Source organism: Thermobia domestica, chromosome 17 (assembly GCF_964235325.1).
Source record: "Thermobia domestica chromosome 17, izTheDome1.hap1.1, whole genome shotgun sequence".
In the NCBI taxonomy this organism is placed as follows: Eukaryota; Metazoa; Arthropoda; class Insecta; order Zygentoma; family Lepismatidae; genus Thermobia; species Thermobia domestica.
The window spans coordinates 173,304,749-173,325,138 of record NC_137470.1 but is presented as its reverse complement, the minus strand read 5'-3'; the positions used below and the strand labels follow the sequence as shown (position 1 = coordinate 173,325,138).

General features: G+C 36.7%; 1 protein-coding gene across 1 annotated transcript; it reads right to left on the bottom strand.

The window, feature by feature from the left end:
* Positions 1 to 764: 764 nt before the first annotated feature.
* Positions 765 to 1,154, bottom strand: LOC145674238 (histone-lysine N-methyltransferase SETMAR-like). Its single transcript, XM_081744076.1, has one exon. The coding sequence runs from the start codon at positions 1,152 to 1,154 to the stop codon at positions 765 to 767; it is 390 nt and encodes a 129-aa protein (XP_081600202.1).
* Positions 1,155 to 20,390: the final 19,236 nt, after the last annotated feature.

Below are 20,390 nucleotides of genomic sequence, written 5' to 3'. Positions count from 1 at the left end.
ATACAAAATATTAGTTAATCGAAATAACACTCGAAGCTACCCTAAGCGAGTTTCTAGTACCACACATCTATTGTTTAACTGCAATTAGCAAATGTGTTAATGAATCTATTTCACCATAAATGTAGAAGCTTTTGCAATATTCAACATGTGCATATATATAGTTAAGATTTTTTTTTCCTGGTGTGTTTGCGTTTATGTATACATTAATTTGCGTGTAGCTCGTTTAAGCCAAACTAGACTATTTTAAGTTTACATGCGTGCTTAGTTTGTTAATTATGGTATTAATTGGAAATTCTCGTTTATCAACGTAAACGAAGCAGAATTTGTGATAACATGGACAAATAGGAACTGCCGTAGGGTCTGCAACTCACACTAAGCTAAAGAAGTTTGAAAATACTTATACTTTTTGATGTTGTTTAGACATATATTGATCTGTAGTTTCCGGTGATGAAATTAGGTAAACCATACTAAACAATGTAAATAACCAATACTGATGAACAAGAACAATGAATAGCGTTTCTCATAATAGCTATGCTAATGTTGAGCACATGGTGAAGAAAAGATTAACACATCACTGCAAGCGAGCACCCAGAAATTTTGTTGGCAGGGGTACAATAATACGAGTAAGGATGTTATAAAATAGAGGATCTGCGCATATGTACGTGGGGGAGTACGAAAATAAGTTTTCCCAGGTGACTGTAGACAGAGGTGGGGATGCAAGACAAAAAAAAAATAGCATGCGACTTTGAAGATCAGACGTTTCCTTAGTTTTCCACATAAGTGCCACGTACGTCAAGACATTTGTAAAGCTTCAAGAACTCTTCCAGGAAAAATTCAGGGCTCTGCATACGAAAGAAGTGTCTAACAGCTTCTGTGACTTGAGCATTGCTTAGAAAGAACCTGCCGCCGAGAATCTTCTTCAAAGCCGGAATCAGATGGAAGCCACTGGGTGCTAGATTGGGACAGTATGGAGGATGGGTAAGGCACGCCCACCAAAGAGTTACAATATGGTTTTGCGTTGCAGTCGCTGAGTGTGGTCTCGCATTGTAATCCAACAACAGGAAGCCAGATGTGAAAAGGCCAGGCCGCTTGTTCTGAATCGCCTCCTTCAATTTCGACAGGGTGTGGCAGCAATGATGGTTCCTTCCCTCCATAGCTACCAGGCTGAGACTGAGGGACTCGTCTCCGCTTTGCGCAGCAGCTGCGACGGCGTCATCTACAGGATCACGGACAAACGATACTCACTTGTGTCTGGGTGTGTTGTGCGTGCAAAAGCTATCTCGTTTCTCTCAATGCTGTTGACTTTCCTGGGGAAAACGAGAGGGTAAACTTATTTTTGGACTCTACCTCGTATCTTTAACCTATGAGCTCATTGAAACCAAAAATAAACCGAGCATCGGCACGTCTGATTGGCTACTCTCGTTTACGCCATGTATGTTGGCTCAAAATTTGCGATGTTTGTGGGTAGAGCAGGCGAAGGGGACATGACGAAATTGTGACGTATGACTTCATGATTTTCTTTTATAGACAGGTTCTCTTTTTAATAACATATTTGAATATAAGACACTATGTTTATATACACACTGCTTGACAATTGCTAAGGAACAATTGATTTATGCCCCGTATCATTCCCAGAAGACGACCAATTACAGTCAAAGGCAATGCAGAGGGCGTAGTTGAGTAGGAGCTGCTATCTGTATAAAAGGCAGAGCACGAAAGCTCTGTATTTAGTCGAAATTGCACGCAGTGAGGTGCTTGACGTAAATAATGCCGTAGGTGGTGGAACTCAGTTTTGTGAAATTCAGTGTGCTGGGACAGTAATTAAATGCAAAATGGCTTGAAGACACCATTTGACTACGTACGATTGTGGACGTGCGCTTGGACGACTGCAAGCTGGACAAAATGTCAGTACTGTGGCGACAGCAATTGGAGTGTCAGAAAGTATCATCTTAGTATTGAAAAAAGGCAACGAAAGGTGGAAATGCAATCACAAGCATCTCATATTGGGGAAATGAAACTCGGCATATAAACTATTTATTTGAAATAAGGTGCCCCAGTGTTTTCTGAGATCTTCTGCTAAGGGTAAATGTGGGGAATTTCCTACTATTTTCAACATTATCTATGAATTAACACGGTAACAGATGAACCGTTTGAAATTTATTTCGGAACATAGTTACCACTTTTATCGAACTGGCTTTATATTATGCCGCTCAATTATGCTTATATTATGCCATTTAATCTGAACAGAAATTGATGCCAAGGTATACTTGTCGTCCTTTACTATGCATGTGAAACTTTCGATTCTTGGGTTATAGATTATCGAATATGGCAGCTAAACTTCATGATGATGAAATAATTGGTGGAATGATAAAGTGGGAGAAAGCGGGAGTATCCCGAGAAAACCCACGAACACGATGTTGTCCACAACCAACTTAGTTGGTAGGGGATCGAAGCAAGGAGTCCACGCATGAGAGGTAAGCGTTCTACCATTGAGCCCCTGTGCCTCCGAATGAAGTTAAAGATGAACTAGTGATTGAAATTGTATTCGAACCTAATCTACCATCTATTCTAATGCGCATCATAACTGTGGATGCTACAACTGAAAAAAAATGAGCATGCTCATTAGATTTCCAAAAACAAGGTAATTATGCGTACCTTACCTAAATAAAAATAGAAATATCGTGATCTAGAAGATGATAAATAAGATATGTAGCTTTCCTCACTTGTAAATGCTCATTAACCTCATCCATTAACATCTTTATGGCTAACGGAGGTGATCTATATCTCGCTTAAACCTATAAAAATCCCTAGCTTCTATGCTACCTACACAATAACAAAGAAATGTTGGTTGCCTGTAACAACATTAAATGTAGCTTTTCTAACTGATAAATGTTCATTAACCCCATCCGTTAACATCTTTATGGCTAACGGTGGCTATCTGTTATACATTTAAATCTTAAAAAAAAAAATCCCTAGCTTCTCTAGCTTATATGCAACCTGCACAGTATCTAAGAAATGTTGGTTACCTATAATAACATTATATGTAGCTTTTCTAACTCATAAATGTTCATTAACCTCATCCGTTAATATGTGTATTGCTAAGGGTGGTTATCTGTTTCCCATTAAATCTAAAAATAATTCCCTAGCTTCTATGCAACCAACACACCACCTAACATGTTTTGGTTGCATATAATAAAAGGATAACTGATATATGTTCATTAACCCCATCCGTTAATACCTTTATGGCTAGAGTTCCTTCGTGGCTAAGCGGTTAGCGTACGCGCCTTTGGCGTGAGAGATCTGGGTTCTATTCCCGGCGGGAGCTCATGTGGTTCGGATTCCACGTTAATCAGTAGGTCCACGTCTCATATAGCCCTAGCTGCTGAACGTGACGTAAAACCCAAACTCAACTCAACTCAACCTTTATGGCTAACGATGGCTATCTGTGTCCCATTTAAATCTTAAAAAAATCCCTAGCTTCCCTAGCTTCTATGCAATCTGCACCGTATCTAGCAGTATGTTGGTTGCCTATAACAAAAAGGTACGTAGCTTTTCTTACTGATAAATGCTATATAACATCCACACTGTGCCTTGATACAGTGAAATTAGTAGAGAAATATATGCAATTATTGATTAGAAGAGAGTAAGGTCATTTAGTTACAATTGTCAACTAACACCTAAACATATAAATGAAATGTTGCATATCATACTGCGTTGTTTCGAATTACTTGTTCGCTATCAATTTTTTATACTGTTTTTTACTTACTTTTTATATACTTTTTGTGATAAAAAAGAATGAGTATAATTACCACCTAAAATCAAAATTATGAGAAACATAAATATTCATGAGAAATCTCTATACGCTTTTCACAACCATTTCAATCACATCTGCACACGAAACAAAAAGCTTGAGTTTTTTTCTTTTCAAATATTTCCCTTTACACATTAAAAAAAGCTGGGAAACACAACCAGTGCTCAGGTGGTATGCATGAGCGCTCAAATAACCTCATCAACTCAAAGTTATGCAACACTCCCTTTCACAGATGCTGCCTATATGAAAAACTTTTCTAGATAAAAATGTCATGATTCATTCAAAACGTTTTAAATAATAATAATAACGAAGTGAACGATTTTCGGCGTCTGCTTGTAGATGAGAGAAACTACCCACCACACTCATAAACAATTTTCGATTTTAATGGGTTTTCTAGTATTCTTTATCCAGAATATATACTCCACAAATTGCTCACCGTTGATTCTTAAATTGTGTTTAGATTGTTGCAAAAGTTAAAGGAAAATGTGAATAGATTTTCTCCAAGTGTAAATCCAACGATTAATTACCTGAGTCAAGAACTAAACATTTTCTCCGTCACTGGAAAACTAAATTCTCTTCTGAAATATTTATATGAATACTATTTTCTGGTGTTATATACATGGTAAGTTGAAAACGTTAAAACATACATGTTATTTCAGTTAACTCAGCAATCATATTTCAGTCTGATATGACTGATTTTTACTAGTAACATACAACCTTCTTACCAAATATTTAAACAAATATGGAATAAAATCTATAGTTTAATGCACCTTTCCCAGCCAATATCTCGCGATACATTGCTGTATGCTGCAGCCCTGTGGACTGTGTTACGAAATTTTAGAATCTATATATATAAAAGAGAACGCACAAAATCCTTTGTCCGCTCATCACGCTAATACGGCTGAACCGATTTCTTTCATTTTTGGGGGGTTGTTAGGATTTGGACCCTAGATTGTTTTTATCATATCACTTTAATTTTCAATTACCAGTGTCTTGAGATAATTGACCAATCAGGTGTCAATACGTACAAAAAATCCTTTGTCCGCTCATCACGCTAATACGGCTGAACCGATTTCTTTCATTTTTGGGGGGTTGTTAGGATGTGGACCCTAGATGTTTTTTATCATATCACTTTAATTTTCAATTACCAGTGTCTTGAGATAATTGACCATTCAGGTGTCCATACGTACAAATCCTTTGTTATTAGTTCATCATAGGTATAAAAATAAACGTATTTATATGCAACCCGCATGACCCTGTGACTCGGCGGGTTAACATAACTGACAGGCGCTATAAATCACTTGAAAGCGAAAAAGTAAAAATTATCTAAGTAACAAAGTTTATTGCGTTCCGGGATGACCGCAGCGAAGCGGGGCGGGTTGGGGTGACCGCAGCGAAGCGGGGCGGGTTAACATAAATGACAGGCGATATAATGTTAACATTAGTGCAATCTTCTATGGTTTTTATCATATCACTTGAAAGCGAAAAAGTAAAAATTATCTAAGTAACAAAGTTTATTGCGTTCCGGGGTGACCGCAGCGAAGCGGGGTGAACGCTGCTAGTTTAGAAATAAATTTCGTGCCACTTTCAAGGCCATATAAATCTGATCTTTATACGACTCACTTTATTAGAAGGACGCAGTGGAACTTCTAGGATTGTACTGTTAGTCTATTCACCCATTCGTCAGTTTCTTACTCTACGTGATAACTCTTGAGCGAAAGCGAATTTTTGATTTGATTTTTTACAATAGTTAACTAGAAAATTTAACTTGGCCGAGTTTGTTAATAAAGTCAATCCGTTAATATCTGCAAGACTAACGGTGGCTCATCCCGCTTAAATCTGTAACATTCTTTAGCTTCTATGCAAGCTACATAGCAACTAAATATTGTTGGTTGCCTATATTGTAAGGATATGTAGCTTTTCTTACTGATAAATGTTCATTAACCCCATCCGTTAATACCTTCACGGGTAACGGTGGTATCATTATCCCACTTAAATCTGTAACAATCCCTTATTTCTATGCAACCCACACAGTAGCTATGTATTGTTGGTTGCCTGTAGTGTAACGATATGCAGTTTTTCTTACTGATAAATGTTCAGTAATCACATCCGTTAACATCTTTGTGGTAATGGTGGTTATCTGTGTCCCCCTTAAACCTATAAATCCATTAGGATGTATGCAACCCATACAGTAGCTAAGAAATGTTGGTTCTCTATAATAAAATGATATGTAGCTCTTCTCACTATAAGATGCAGCTCCAAATATCTCATACGTGGAGTCGCATATTCCCTTTTATTGTCTTCAGAAGACTTTAAATTCTGCCATGGAATCATATGTTGAAATTAATTAACAAGCGTTGCTCATAACTAATATAACGTAATCTAAGTTTATCGGAATTGGTTCGCATTATGCGAAGTTTGTCATCAGTCAAGAAAGGCTTGATTTCACTGGTTGAATGGATTGTAGATATGGCATTTAAGTTAGCTGTAATGCTGATAAATACTGAAAGCTAGCGAAGTATTCAGAGCAATAATGTTGAACAAGTTTAAATTCGTAAACATAGTTAAGTCCTCAACTATTTATCCATAGAAGAATGGCAAACGTGCATGTTTTCCGTACGAAAGATTTCGGGATAAAACCTCTATGAGGATACCTGCTTCAGATTATAATATAAATACAAGTTCAATATCATAAGTTCCGGGACTATCTCCAAATAACATACATTAGGATTGCAGAAAAAATAGTACTGCACTAGTTTTCTTCATATGTTCCTTCCCGCGCAATAAGCACGCGGAACCAGTCCTGGAGGTTCTGGAATGCCCTAGGAATGTCTTCAATTGTAATCTGTTATACTCCATCACATTCGCGGGGTCGGTCGTTTAGGTCCTGGAACGCCCTAGAAAAGTCATTCATACGATTGCTGTTCAGCACGGCCGTCACATTTGCTTGAATCGCAATACCCACAAAACACTCTCCGTTGAGAGCAGATTTAAGCTTAGGAAAGAGCATAATGGCATCTGGAGAGAAGCAAGGCGAATATGGGGGTATTGAAGGACTGTAACTAATCCTTTGGTCAGAAACTGAAAGACAAGAAAACTGGTCCGAGTCAGCACATCGTTGTTTTCGGCCTCAAGAAAGGTCACAATCCATGGGCATCCTCGCTTTTGCCGGACTCGGCTTAAATAGACTTCATGCTCTTTCCTGAGCTCAAATCCGTCTCAAGTGGGTCCATTTTGAGGATGTTATATTGATTCGAGCGATATTTGACATCGGTGCTTAAAAGTAGGCGACTTTCCTTGAACCTTCTAGTGGTTCTGTGAGCGGTTCCGTGAGTGTATGGTCAGGGAAGGTATGAGTGTAGATAACTAAGTAGTAATACATTTTTCTGGCTCCATTAACTATTCGAGGTAGTTCCAATATTTATTGAACGCACTGTGTATATATACCAGGATCTAGTGAACCCGTCAAACTAGTGGCCAGCGAATACCTACAGACAACAACACATCATTCCTAGTACGGGAAAACGCTATCCCAAAGTTGGTTGAGATCCATAAGCTCTTACTAGGAGTTTGAACGTGGACTCTTAATAGTATATATACACTGCTCAACTTAAAAACTTCTGTGAACATATGTGAGCAAATTTAGGTTCAGTTAAGAATTTTACCTTTGATCTCGAATCAGTTCCTGGTAGAAATGCATTTGGTTCCGATTCTATTAAACTGTAAGCCCAGATCTTAAAATGGTTGATTCAGCATGTTGACAAACTCCATAGAAATATCAGGGCTACATATTTTCAACTTCCATTAAGGCACAAAAGGAGAAACACGTGAGATGACGAAACGGGAATAAGACAAAGTTCTTCATAGCACGTTGCCCATTCTCTACACCAATAGGCGTACACTACTATTCAATCATTGTGAAGTAGCAAGTGTGAAAGCCCATCAGATTCAATTGATCACCAAGTGTGAACTACAAAATATAATTCGATTTCTTCAGACGGCTGCTGAGTTAGAAATTATAATCTACTCGTTTCACGAACTACGTGATTTCCACGTTCATTGAAGTAGTCTGCCTCCACACATCTATTTAACTTTCTCTAGCACTCATGCGCACAGCCATCATATACAAAGCTCGTATCGAAATCTTTACATACTCGACGGTGAATTGCGGCTGGAGAAATCGAATTATATAACGTAGTTCACACTTGGCGGGCGCTCTGATCACAATCGGTACGTTTTCAAGGCTGCTACTTTACAATGATTGAATGACATTGAATGAACAAATTTGCCTTATTTTCGTTTTGTCATATCAGGTGGTTCTTCTCTGATCTCTTTATGAATGTTGAACAAATAGACCTCTTTGCAACCTTGGGTCCTAATTAAGAAATAATGTAACATCAGAAATAAAACAGGTAAAAAAAAGTTGAACTTGATTAGTGTATATCAGTAATCAACTATAAAATTTGCAATAAATATTGCAAAATTAATGCGTTGCTTTCAGGTCAGAATGAGTGCTGGGTTTGTCTAGGTCAGAGTGGGTCTGAGAAGAGGATGTAGATCCGCTCGACGAAATTGATGCTAGTGGCTCATGATCAGTGTTATATTACTGATCAGTGCTGCAAAGAGATGTTAAACACAAATCAATTAATCAAATTAAGGGTAATAATCATGAATAAAGAAAAGAAGGAAATGATTATTAAATTAATGGTAGAAAATCTACGTTGAAGATGTGAAAGGAATCTTATATATATGATCTACATAGGAAATAATTATACAATTTTATTAGCGTTTAACGAAAAACAACACTGAGGGGAAAAAAAGGTATGTGGCGTACGTAAATATATAATAGCGTAGGTTACTTGTGTAAATGCTGTAGTTTTTGGACTTAAGGTACAGCAAACGCATAATTGAAAATGGATATTTTATACGTAGTTTCTGTATGTGTTGAGTTGAGTTGATTTTGAGTTTAACGTGCCTTTCAGCACCGAAGCTATATGAGACGTGTACTTACTGATTAAAATGGAATCCAAACCACATGGGCTCCCTCCGGGAATCCAAGCCGGTCTCCGACGCCAAAGGTGCGTACACTAACCGCTTAGTCATGAAGGCGCTCATATAAATTTTCCTAATAAACGTACTTTCCGTACGAACGAAAGAGCTGTATATAGAAGGTAAGAGTATCACATACAGATAGGCGTATATAACATACAGCTGACGTATGTAGCATACATATACGTACGTAATATACGGAAGACTGTTAGATGTCAGACATTCTGCAACGGCATGATGTAACATCTAAGAGGGGAGAAAGGCAGTAAGTATGCAGTATATGGATAACGCATGCTCCGTACAGATTTCTGTAGTAAACATATGGATTCCTTATAATTGTACAATATACCGCTCTCTGGATAACGGATATTTCTCAGTGAATGTCCAAATTAGGGACATACCAGGGGAGAACCCAAAAATAACGCAGGTGTACTTACTAACGTAAAATAACGCGCCTAGGGGCGCAACCTCGTACTACAAGGAAATGATGCGCACGAGTACTACTCCGGTTATTTTTGCGCCCTCGTACACCAATCAATAGATCTTATTAAAGTGAACAAAATGATTTATATATAAATATAAAAACTCATGCGTAGTTTTTGAAAAAACTAGAGAAATATCACTTAATTTATAGACCTGAAAATTGATGCACTACAAGAACCTTTCCACTTATTGAAATGAAACCGAAACTGAAATATATTCCCATTAATCTTTGCATTCTGATATGAGTGCAAAGACAATACATAATGGGATAGAAATGAAACATTTCTGGCATAATTGTTGGTCACTATATAAGGCAGAAGTGGCAATAGATAGAGAAACGCGGTTTCCTGAAACCGACTAATCGTCTTACCCCTTCACAAATCGTGTCGCTGTTTCGTAACCGGGAGGTCGCGTACAGGACTACATGCTAGCATGTGCTAAATAAAGTACATATTAGCTTTGTTTTACTAATTCAAAATACAAATAGGGCCGCGGTGACTCAGTGGTAGAGCGTTCACTTCTGGTGCTTGGGGTCCCGGGTTCGATCCCAGCTCACGCCGTGTGGACTTTGTGGTGGACAAACACCGTGTGTGGGGGTTTTCTCGGGGTTCTCCCGTTTCCTCCCACTTTCTTCATTCCACCATTTCATTCATTATTCATCAACACCGTCTCCTTTAGCCTAAACGGCGTAATCGTGGGACGTAAAACTCAAACATTTCATTTATTTTGTTTTCAAAATATAAATAATACACAATTTCTGATCAAAACACAATATTTTTATTAAAATACCGATGTGTATGTTTCGCCAATTAGGTAAACCTAGGGCTTTATCAGATATGCTTGTGATGAAGCCAAAGCTTTAACTAGATGGCGAAACTGTTACACATGGATATTTTAATAACAGAAATTATGCTTTGCTATGAGGTTATGTGTTTTTTCAATATCTACAATTTATGCATTAACCGTTCACAAAATAACCATTTGACTACAAGTCAATGTTTAGAATATCTTAATAAGCATTTTAAACCGCGTTTCTTCTCCAAAAATTTCCCGTTCTGCTGCCTGTACAATTTTGATAGTCGGTTTCCATCCGAAAGTGGTAGTAAATAATACAACAAGAACTTTTCACGTCTCTGTTTAAAGTGAACTAATTAGTTCTTCATTGTTTCTCTGAAGCGAAACAAACACAAAAGTTTTCTCTTCTTCAGTTTCTCTACGAAAGATTTTGCTGTGAAAGGAACGAGGAAATATTTTCTCTCCAACTCAAACTAAAGAAGAAGTTTCATTCAAATAATGGTGTTCTTTTGCATTTAAATTTGTCTTCTTCGTTACATCGGGTTTTGTTGATTTTGCGTCTCTGAATATGAGAAAACACAGAAATCTGATTCTCTCTCTTTTTTTCGTACGTATTGTGTTAAGCTTTTAACATTTTACACATACACACAACAGCACAAAGCTGCCTTAAGTTTGAGCTTCAAGAGTGTAACTGAATAACTCAGAGATAACGTGATTTCCATTCAGATAACACTCCCAGAAACCCTCTCAACTGGTCTAGTGGCTAGAGCGTCCGCCTTTGTTGCACGTGGTCGTTTCTTAATGGGAAAGCCTTGATATTAAAACACACTACCGTAGTTCGGATTCCACTTTACGCTGTATTTCGATGTACGAGGTGTTCTTAAAAATACGGTGAATAATTCTATTAGAAACAAATTAATACGCTTACATGGAATTTGATTGAATCTCCTTCAAAGTTCTGTTTTTGGCTAGGAATACACTTATTCCAACGTTGAATCTATGACTGGAAGCATTTCTTGAAGGTTTCTTTTGGAAGGGCGTTCAGCCGCTTTGTCATGGCCTTCTCAATGTCAGGAATGATGTCAAACCATCTTCTTTTTAGCACAATTTTGATTTTTGGGAAGAACTAAAAGTCGCATGGTGATATATCAGTAGATTACCGTTAATATGGACAAACAATATGGAAATATTTTTCGGCCAAAAAAAAAAAAAAAAAAAAAAAAAAAACTCGCACTATCAAAAGGAAAGTTTGGGGAACGAATTCGCATACACTCTTATTTGCCAATCCTCTATTAAAATGCTTTAGTCGGACCAGTGCGGAATGTTTAATTCTTTGGTAAGCTCTCAACTACTTATTCGACTGTTTCAACGAACAAGTTGTGCCACTTTTTGCACGTTTCCTTCTGTTTTTGAGATTAATGTACTTCCTGAACGTTGCTCGTCTTTTTGATCTGTGGCGATCAACGTTGAAACCGGAAATGCTTAATTCCTACCACTTTCGGTTTGAATAGAGTGTTCACCAAGCATACGGGATTAATTGCTAGGACACTAAATCGATTCTAGGAAACCTCTTGTGGCTATATATTACCACTTTTGCTCACCCAGGATCTATATTTAACGGGAACTTGTAATAAGTTTCTACCACTTCTACGTTTAGTAGAGAAACGAGGGAAAATGTTGCAAGGTTGCACACATGGTCCTAATACCAACGCTGGTTGTAAATATACTTCAGATAACAACAACGAAGAAGACGTCGTCAACCATGGTCAACGATCGACAAGTGTCGAAGATTAAAGAAGTCAGAAACATTTCTGGATAAAAGAAAGCAGAACACCACAGAAGTCATCAGTTTCCACCGATTGATCGTCACCTCCACTCTCTAGGACACTTGGCCTCTGACATCTCCTTTATCCTTACCCCTCTATACGAGGCCTGCTCTCTGAGAGTTCCTTTTCCCTTACTACTCTCTAGAACACCTGGTCTCTGACGTGTGAGAGCTCTTTCATCATTACCACTCTCCACGACGCCTGGTCTCTGAGAGCTCCTTTGCTCGGACGTCTGGTCTTTGCAAACATCACCACTCTCTCCACTCTCTAGAGCACCTGGTTTCTGGGAGCTTCTTTATCCTTAATTCTCTATAAGATGACTGGTCTCTGAGAGTTGCTTTTTCTACGACACCTGGTCTCTGCAAACACCTCAACACTCTCTAGGACGCCTGGTCTCTGAAAGCTCCTTTATCCTTAGCACTCTTCAGGACGCCTGATATCTGAGAGTTCCTTTTTCTAGGACGGCTGATCTCTGCGAACACCTCACAATTCTCTAGGACACATGGTCTCTGAGAGCTCTTTTATCCTTAGCACACTTGAGGACGCCTGGTCTCTGAGAGTTCCTTTTTTAAGGACTCCTGGTCTCTGCAAACACTTCACCACTCTTTAGGACGCCTGGTGTCTGAGTTTTAAACTCGTGGGACGCCTGGTCTCTGAGTTTTTTACTCGTGAGACGCCTGATCTCTGAGACATACCTATACAAACTCCTTGGCCCAAGAGCCTTGGATCATTTCACCCTAGGACGCCTGGTTTCTAGAATCTTACAAACTCACCAAATATGACAGAGAAACTTATATGTGAACTGCAATTATTATTACTGCTGTATATAATAAAAATAACTTTTATAGTAAAAGGAGATTGGGAAAGTCTAAAGTTCCCGTATAGGCCTACCAACCACTCTTTAAGCATACCCTGAAAACAAGACAGCATTTAACACTATAGTACGTTTTCTTTAAACTCAGAATTGATTTAAAGAAAAAAGCCTTGTTGCTGTTGGTTCCCGTTTTCGTTCCATGATGATCAACGTTGAAACCGGGAACGTTTAATTTCAACCACTTTTGGTTTGAATAAAGGGTTAACCTACGAAATGGAGTCTACCCTTGGAACTCTGAAATGATTCCGAAACACCACTTCTCGATATTTCTTACTATTTTTGTTCTGATATCTATCAATAGACAAACATACGGACTCAACCATAAAATATAAGTTATTTAGATAGTACATGAAATCTTTCATTTTTACGTCCCACACCTATGCAGTGTAGGCTAAAGGAGACGGTAATGATGAGAAATGAATGAAAAGGTGGAATGCAGAAAGTGGAAGGAAACGGGAGAAACCAGAGAAACCCCACGCACATGGTGTTCTTCCACCACAAAGTTCAATTGGCGTGAAAAGGGATCAAACTAGGAAATCCACATACCAGAGGTTAACGCTCTACCACTGAACCACCGCGACATCTTTATGCATAGTATAGTTTGGAAGTCTAAAATACGTTGTGAATTTTCATCCATCCAATAACTTGTAATTTATCTGTTCAAGTTTGTTTCATTGCAAATGCTTCCTATCTTTTGCTGAATGTTCATTTTTTTATAAAGATAAACTCAATATGAGAGAAGGAAAATACAAAATTTGAAATGAAATGAAATGAATATTTTAGTTTAACGTCCCACACTTATGCCCTTTATTCTAAAGGAGACGATGAAAAAATGAAATGAAATTTTTAAGTTTTACGTCTCATGGTTATGACGGTTAGGCTAAAGGAGACGGTGATGATGAGTAATGAATGAAATGGTGGAATGAAGAAAGTGGAAGGGAACCTCGAGAAAACCCACGCACACGGCGTTTGTCCACCACAAAGTTCACTTGGTGGGGGTTGGAATCGATCCCGGGACCCCAAGTACCAGAGGCGAACGCTCTACCACTGAGCCACCGCGGCCCCGTAGGAGACGATGATTAAGGCAAGTGAACGATGATGGAAGAATTGATAAAGTGAGAATGTGGAGGAAATGGGAGTACCCTGAGATAATCCTAAGACACGATGCTGTCCACCTTAAGCTTACTTAGTCCTGGATCGAACCAGGGACCCCATATAACAGAAGTAAGCGTCTACCACTGAGCCACAGTGCCTACAAGAAAATAAAACGGTGACTAAGTTTCTGTTCAGGGTGGTAGTCACAATACCAACATAGTTGTGGTTAGGAATGATTAAGGATTTAGCTACAAACCATTTAAGCACATAACAAGATCAAGAAAAGAATCAAATGTATTAAAGGACCAGAGCAGAAAAAGAGCATCGCGAGTCAATTTTGCTGAATTTTACGTTTGTAAAATCATCTATTGGTATATATGCTTCTCGCTATTAAAAAAAAGAAAATGGTACAGAGAGTGACAAAAGGCAATGCTATATCCCACCCTAGACCGCAATTTCAGTAATGAGATTTGGTTCAGTGTGTATTGAACCTTAATAACTTATTTTCCCGGTTTAAAACAAATAAAAATGTGATTTATCACGTATTTTTTTTTCAATGTGGCTTTCACTTGTGTTATTTAATGAGCTTTGAGGGAACTACTCTAACCACTAACTATATTACACTGTAATTTGCTCTAGTCAGTATTCAGTTTATTTAAAAGTAGAAAATGTTTCATAAACTGATCAAAATGAGTATGGCAAACATAGATGTAGACGATGTTTATCCGTTTTTTTTTTTTTTTTGCAACTGTATGTTCCGTCATGCTATTGTCAGGTACTCCCAGTGAACACAAAAACAGTATAAATAGCAAACATATCAACTTTTGTATTGTCGAAGGAATAGTGGAAAGGAAACATAACTGTTGCTTGCAGAATTGAAATACTTCCAACGATTTCATGATTATTACTACTCTGCCATTATTAAAAACAATCTTTTACGAGCCATCTCGAACCCATCGCGCCCTTGGCTCTTACTTTTTTTCTAGGAGTTGATGGATTTTGAGGTAATCCACTCGTGAATTCCTGAATACTCGTACACTGCCAACGATTGTACTCTTACAAACCATCCTTTCCGTCCTTGCCTTTTACTGATCCTTGTAGAGTTGATTAGGTTCATGAATCCCTGACTATTTTACACTGCCAACAATTTCAACTCTTACAAACTAACCCCAATAGTCTCCTATTTGACTTTTACCAATCCTTGGGGACTTGGATTGTATCTAGGGTACTATACTTGTGAATGTATGAATACTCGTACACTGACAACAATTTTAACTCTTACAACCATCCTCACCATCCCGTCCTTAAATTTTACTGATCCTGGAGGAGTTAATTGGGTTCAGGTTACGGTACTAGTGAATTCTTTATTACTCACACACTGCAAATAACTTTAACACCTACAAACGACCCTCACTTGTCCTGTCCTTGACTTTTACTGATCCATCAGGTGGTGTTCCCCCTAACCATTAATATAGAATATAAACGTGTGTAACAGAAAGAAACACTAGAAGAAGTGTATACTAGAGTCAATCTTAGATCTAGAGCTGCTTGGTGACTAAGTGGTTAGCGTACGCACCTTTGACGTGTGAGTGCCGGCTTCGATTCCCGGGTGGAACTCATATGATTCGAATTCCATGCTTAGCTGTAGATCCAAGTCTCATATAACATCAGTGCTAAAAGACGCTAAAATCAACATTAATTTAATCTTAGATCTATGTATTATTGTTACATATGCTATCGATACAAGCTCTAAAGGATATATGAGAAAACATGGCTCTGTTGCTAATCCCAACTTTTTAGAATAAATCGTGTTCAGTACTGTGCAATACTATAAAAAATTACTATTAAAATAGAATAATTTAAAATCTTCTCTAAATATCACTCAATTCATTAAATTCAAAGAACGTTTGATCTCAACTATAAATTGCCAGACAAATATTTGTAAATTCATTTGATAACTTTGTAGGAAAAGCCAGCAGACAATGAACTAGTGTTCCTTCAACCATCACCCCACATTCTTTGCATTGCATGAACCTTACGGGTTGGTGATCCAAAACATCATCATGATCTCCCATTAAAACTGTTAGAACACACTTCTCCTGGTGATTGTGTTGTTGATCGTGAGGTGAAGAAGTATCGGAGCCTAGGGCCATCTCCAGACCGTCCGGGACTAAGAATATGGAGAGTACATCACAGCAGAAGCAATCCACGAAGAAAATCAGGCCATTATAACTATATTATCATCGCGCTGAGTCACAACAATCCATTCATCGCCCCTGACGGGTTCGACAGGATATGCAATCCAATCGTCAACATCGACGTTGGTTTCATTGCATCTTCGCCAGGAAATTAAGCAGCAATATCACAGAGTCATTTCGTCAATTGAAACAATCACATCATCATTCAGAACGAGGGGTAATATTGAGGGAAGTGGTTGTATCCTATCCTAATAGCTAACTTCCTTCTTCTCTACCCTCTTTTACTTTCTGCCTAAGCTAGTAGCTATTTTATCATCTGAAATTGTTGAATCTTACTTAGACATTAAAGCATAAACCTTCCACAATATTAGTTGCGTGTGAGTTGTTAGTTCTCATCCCAATTTACATTCCTTTGCTTGAGTAATTTATAACAAATCATAATGGAATCTTTGAGTTTTACGTCTCACGTCTCTGCCGGCTAGTTAGCGTCATGATGAGAAATGAATTATATGGTGTAATGAAGAAAGTGGGAGGAAACTGGAGAACACCGAAGAAATCTACGCACAGGGTGTTTGTCTATCAGAAAGTTCACTTGGCGCGATCTGGATCGAACCATGGACCCCATGCCCCAGGGAACGCTCTACCACTGAGCCACCGCGACCCCCTATAATAGGTCATAAGTCAGTGTCTACGCTAGTTAAATTGACATTCACGCCTGCATACTCAAGGAAGCCAAAGATGGAGCTTTACTGTTTTATATTGGACCTAGCTTCTCCGCAGGTATTTAAATTTGTATCCGTTTTAGCAATTATAGTAACATGTTACGTCGCCATCTTACCTTTAAATATTAGATATTTCATAAAGCGGTGGGAATATAGAATTTGCATTAACTTCTTGTTCAAGTAGTAAACCGTAACAATATCCGCCTACATTTTTGTGAGAGAAAACCTCAATCAAGAGTAGCGACATTGTAATTCAATATATTGGCAATTCTTCCACACATTTTATGTATTACAGGTGTGTTAATTGCATCATTCATTATTTGCGTTAGATACGAATAACGACCAAAAATGTTCTTTTAACCAAGTTATTGATTGGTTGAAAAGTAATTCTTCTCTCGTGTAGGAGAATAAAATTATTCTGTCTCTGTCAAATAAACCTAAAATCGTTAGAATTATTTTTTTTTTAATATTTTTCTAATGAGATAATTATATATTCTGAAGTTAACTCTCAGCTTGCTGTTTAAGTAACTCTACGACTTAATGAATGTAAGGTAGGTTGTCGAAGAAACGGAAGCCTAACATTTAAATATATTCTGTACCAAATCAATTTGACCAGGATTATTTGTGCTGCAACTCAGGAAAAAAATAGCGACTATAGTGATCTCAATGAGTCGTGAAGCTTGACCTATATATACTAATTCACCACCCAATAGAACGCGAGGGTTTGTTCTAATCGTTAATCCGCATCCATGAAATTTTGGCAGCGTAGTCTCTCCCGCTATACTGAGAACATCTCTGAGGATACAGTATTGTCGGATTGCCGCAAAGTTTCGTTTTGCTATTGATGCTGAGTAGCTTCATATTTTTGTTACTATTACTGTTATTGTTTATTACGAATAATCTTAGTGTTTATTTATTTATTTATTTATTTATTTATCAGTATTACCTATTACAGAGCTATTGCTCCCTTTACAATAGGCATTACAGGTACTTTTCTTATAAAATTACACAGTAAAACTAATAAAGAACAGACTACAACAATAAAAGAATAAACAGAGTGAAAAGAAAAGTAAGAAACGTATACAGAATAATGAAAGAAAATAGTAAATACATTCAATACATTACATAGTAAAACAGTAAATACACTGTTTTGTTATAATGTGTAATAAATGAATATATCAACAAAGTGCAAACCGTAGATATTCCTATATATAATTTCATGTGTATTTGATATTTGTTTTGTAGTTTGTAAATATGCATGGTCCAAATCGCATTGTAAATCAGTAGGTCCTCATTAGCTACAAAAGTACTGTTTTACTTATTAATGTATTATTTTATTGTGGTAATATAATATTCAATATTCATTGCAAAGTCGGCATCACAACATTTTTTCACTAATAGATTATGCTTTCTAGTTATCCTTGTTATTGGCGAATTTTGATGTACAAGTGTATTAGATTTACAACAGTGAAAAGGTAATCGAACTCGTAGACTGTGCTTCCTAATATTAAAATTTAATGAATATAATAGTTCCTGACCAAACTATTCACTATTTTGTACAAGAACATTTGATCAATTAGTTCTCTCCTATCAACAAGCTATCATAATGAAATTCCATTAAAAGGGGTTCTATACGATATTCTCTTTTGATACGATGATCGTTTATGGTTATATATATATATATATATATATATATATATTATATATATATATTATATATATATATATATATATATATATATAAAGAGACATCTTAAATTTATTTTGTACCCGTTCAATCTTTTTTATATAATATTGATAGCAGGGAGCCCAAATTATACATCCATATTCTAACTTAATTCTTACAAAGCTATTGTATAGACTGCACATTGCATTTATATTTCTGAAATCAACAGTATTTCTGTTTACAAATCCCAATGTTCTGTATGCATCATTAATAACAGATTCAATATAGTTGTCATATGTAAGACGGCAACTTATTGTCACACCTAAATCTTTCACTTTATCCTCTCTTCGTAGTATTTCGTCATCCATTTTATATTTATGTGTTACTAACATTCTAGAAAATTATATAACAAGACTTTTCTTACATTAAAAAAAATCTGTTTTCTACGCTCCACTTGTAACAATCATTTAAGTCAGTCTTGCAAATCTAAAGAATAATTCATTTATTAATTACTTTATATAATGTTAAGGTCATCTGCAAACAGTAAACAATGAGATGACTTAATTGTTTGCGGTGGATCATTTATAAATAACATAAAAAATAATGGTCCTAAGTTGGAACCTTGTGGGGCACCTGATAGAACTTCATACCGTACTGAATTAGCTTGATAATAGGAACGTACTGTTTCTGACTTGATACATAGGATATGATCAATTTCAACAAACTATTAGAGAAACCATACATAGCCAATTGTTTGATCAAGATAGAGTGATCAAGTTTGTCAAACGCTTTAGCAAACTCTGTATAAATTACATCAACTGAGTTACCCTTGTTAATTGCATTAGATATAAATTGAGTAAACGTTACTAAATTTGTCACTGTTGATCTTTTAGGACAAAAGCCATGCTGGAATTTAGAAATATATGATTTTACATGATTATATATTCTTTTGTACAAAATCTGTTCAAATATTTTAGAGGTTGCTGAAATTAATGATATTGGCCTATAGTTCTCAATAAACATCAGGATTACCTGATTTGTGAATGGGACAAACTTTACTAAGTTTCCACTTATCAGGAAATGTTTGAGTTTTCAGAATGAAATTATAATATAACACAGAGGCTTCACTATTAGATCGTGACATCCTTTATATATATACTGAGGTATTTGGTCAGGTCCACTGGATTTACTTGATTTTAATTTCTTTATTGATTCCTTGCACTCGTCTTCATGTATGATATCAATATTTAAGCAATTAGGTATTGTCAACTGATGTGTGCTTGGAATTTCGTATGAAAGAGGCTCTGCAGCATACAGTTTTAAAGTATTGTGGAAAACTATCTGCTATTTCCCGTGTAGGCAGTAAAAGTGTACCACGATATGTCATATTGTTGATGTTTCGATTGTTAAGTTGTTTACTTTTAATGTAATTCCAAAAAAAAACTAGGGTTGTTATCAAGATTATCTTCAAGATTGTGTAAATACAGATTATATTTCATTTTTATCATTTTCTTCAGCTTCTTACGTAATTCAATAAGCATAGTTACATTATACTCAGAACGTTGTTTTCTCTTTCTATAATATTTCTTTTGTTTCAGAGTTTTAATTATGTCTGCGGAAAACAATTGGGAAATGATCTTTTCTTATGTAACTTTCTTTTAGGGACATTTTTCTCAATAATGCTGTTAAGAACCCTATAAAAGTGATCCAATGCTTCATTCGGATCTTTCGAAGTATATATTCCATCCAACTAACTTCCCATATCATGATACAAACTCAAAAAATCTGCATTAGAATAGTTATAAACTGTAATCTAGTTGCATCTAGCATGAGATGGTTCTAACAATTATTGATTCTTGAATTAACAAAGC

Coding starts and splice junctions, on each gene's coding strand:
- LOC145674238 (XM_081744076.1), bottom strand. CDS start 1,154: ATGGAGGGAAGGAACCATCATTGCTGCCACACCCTGTCGAAATTGAAG.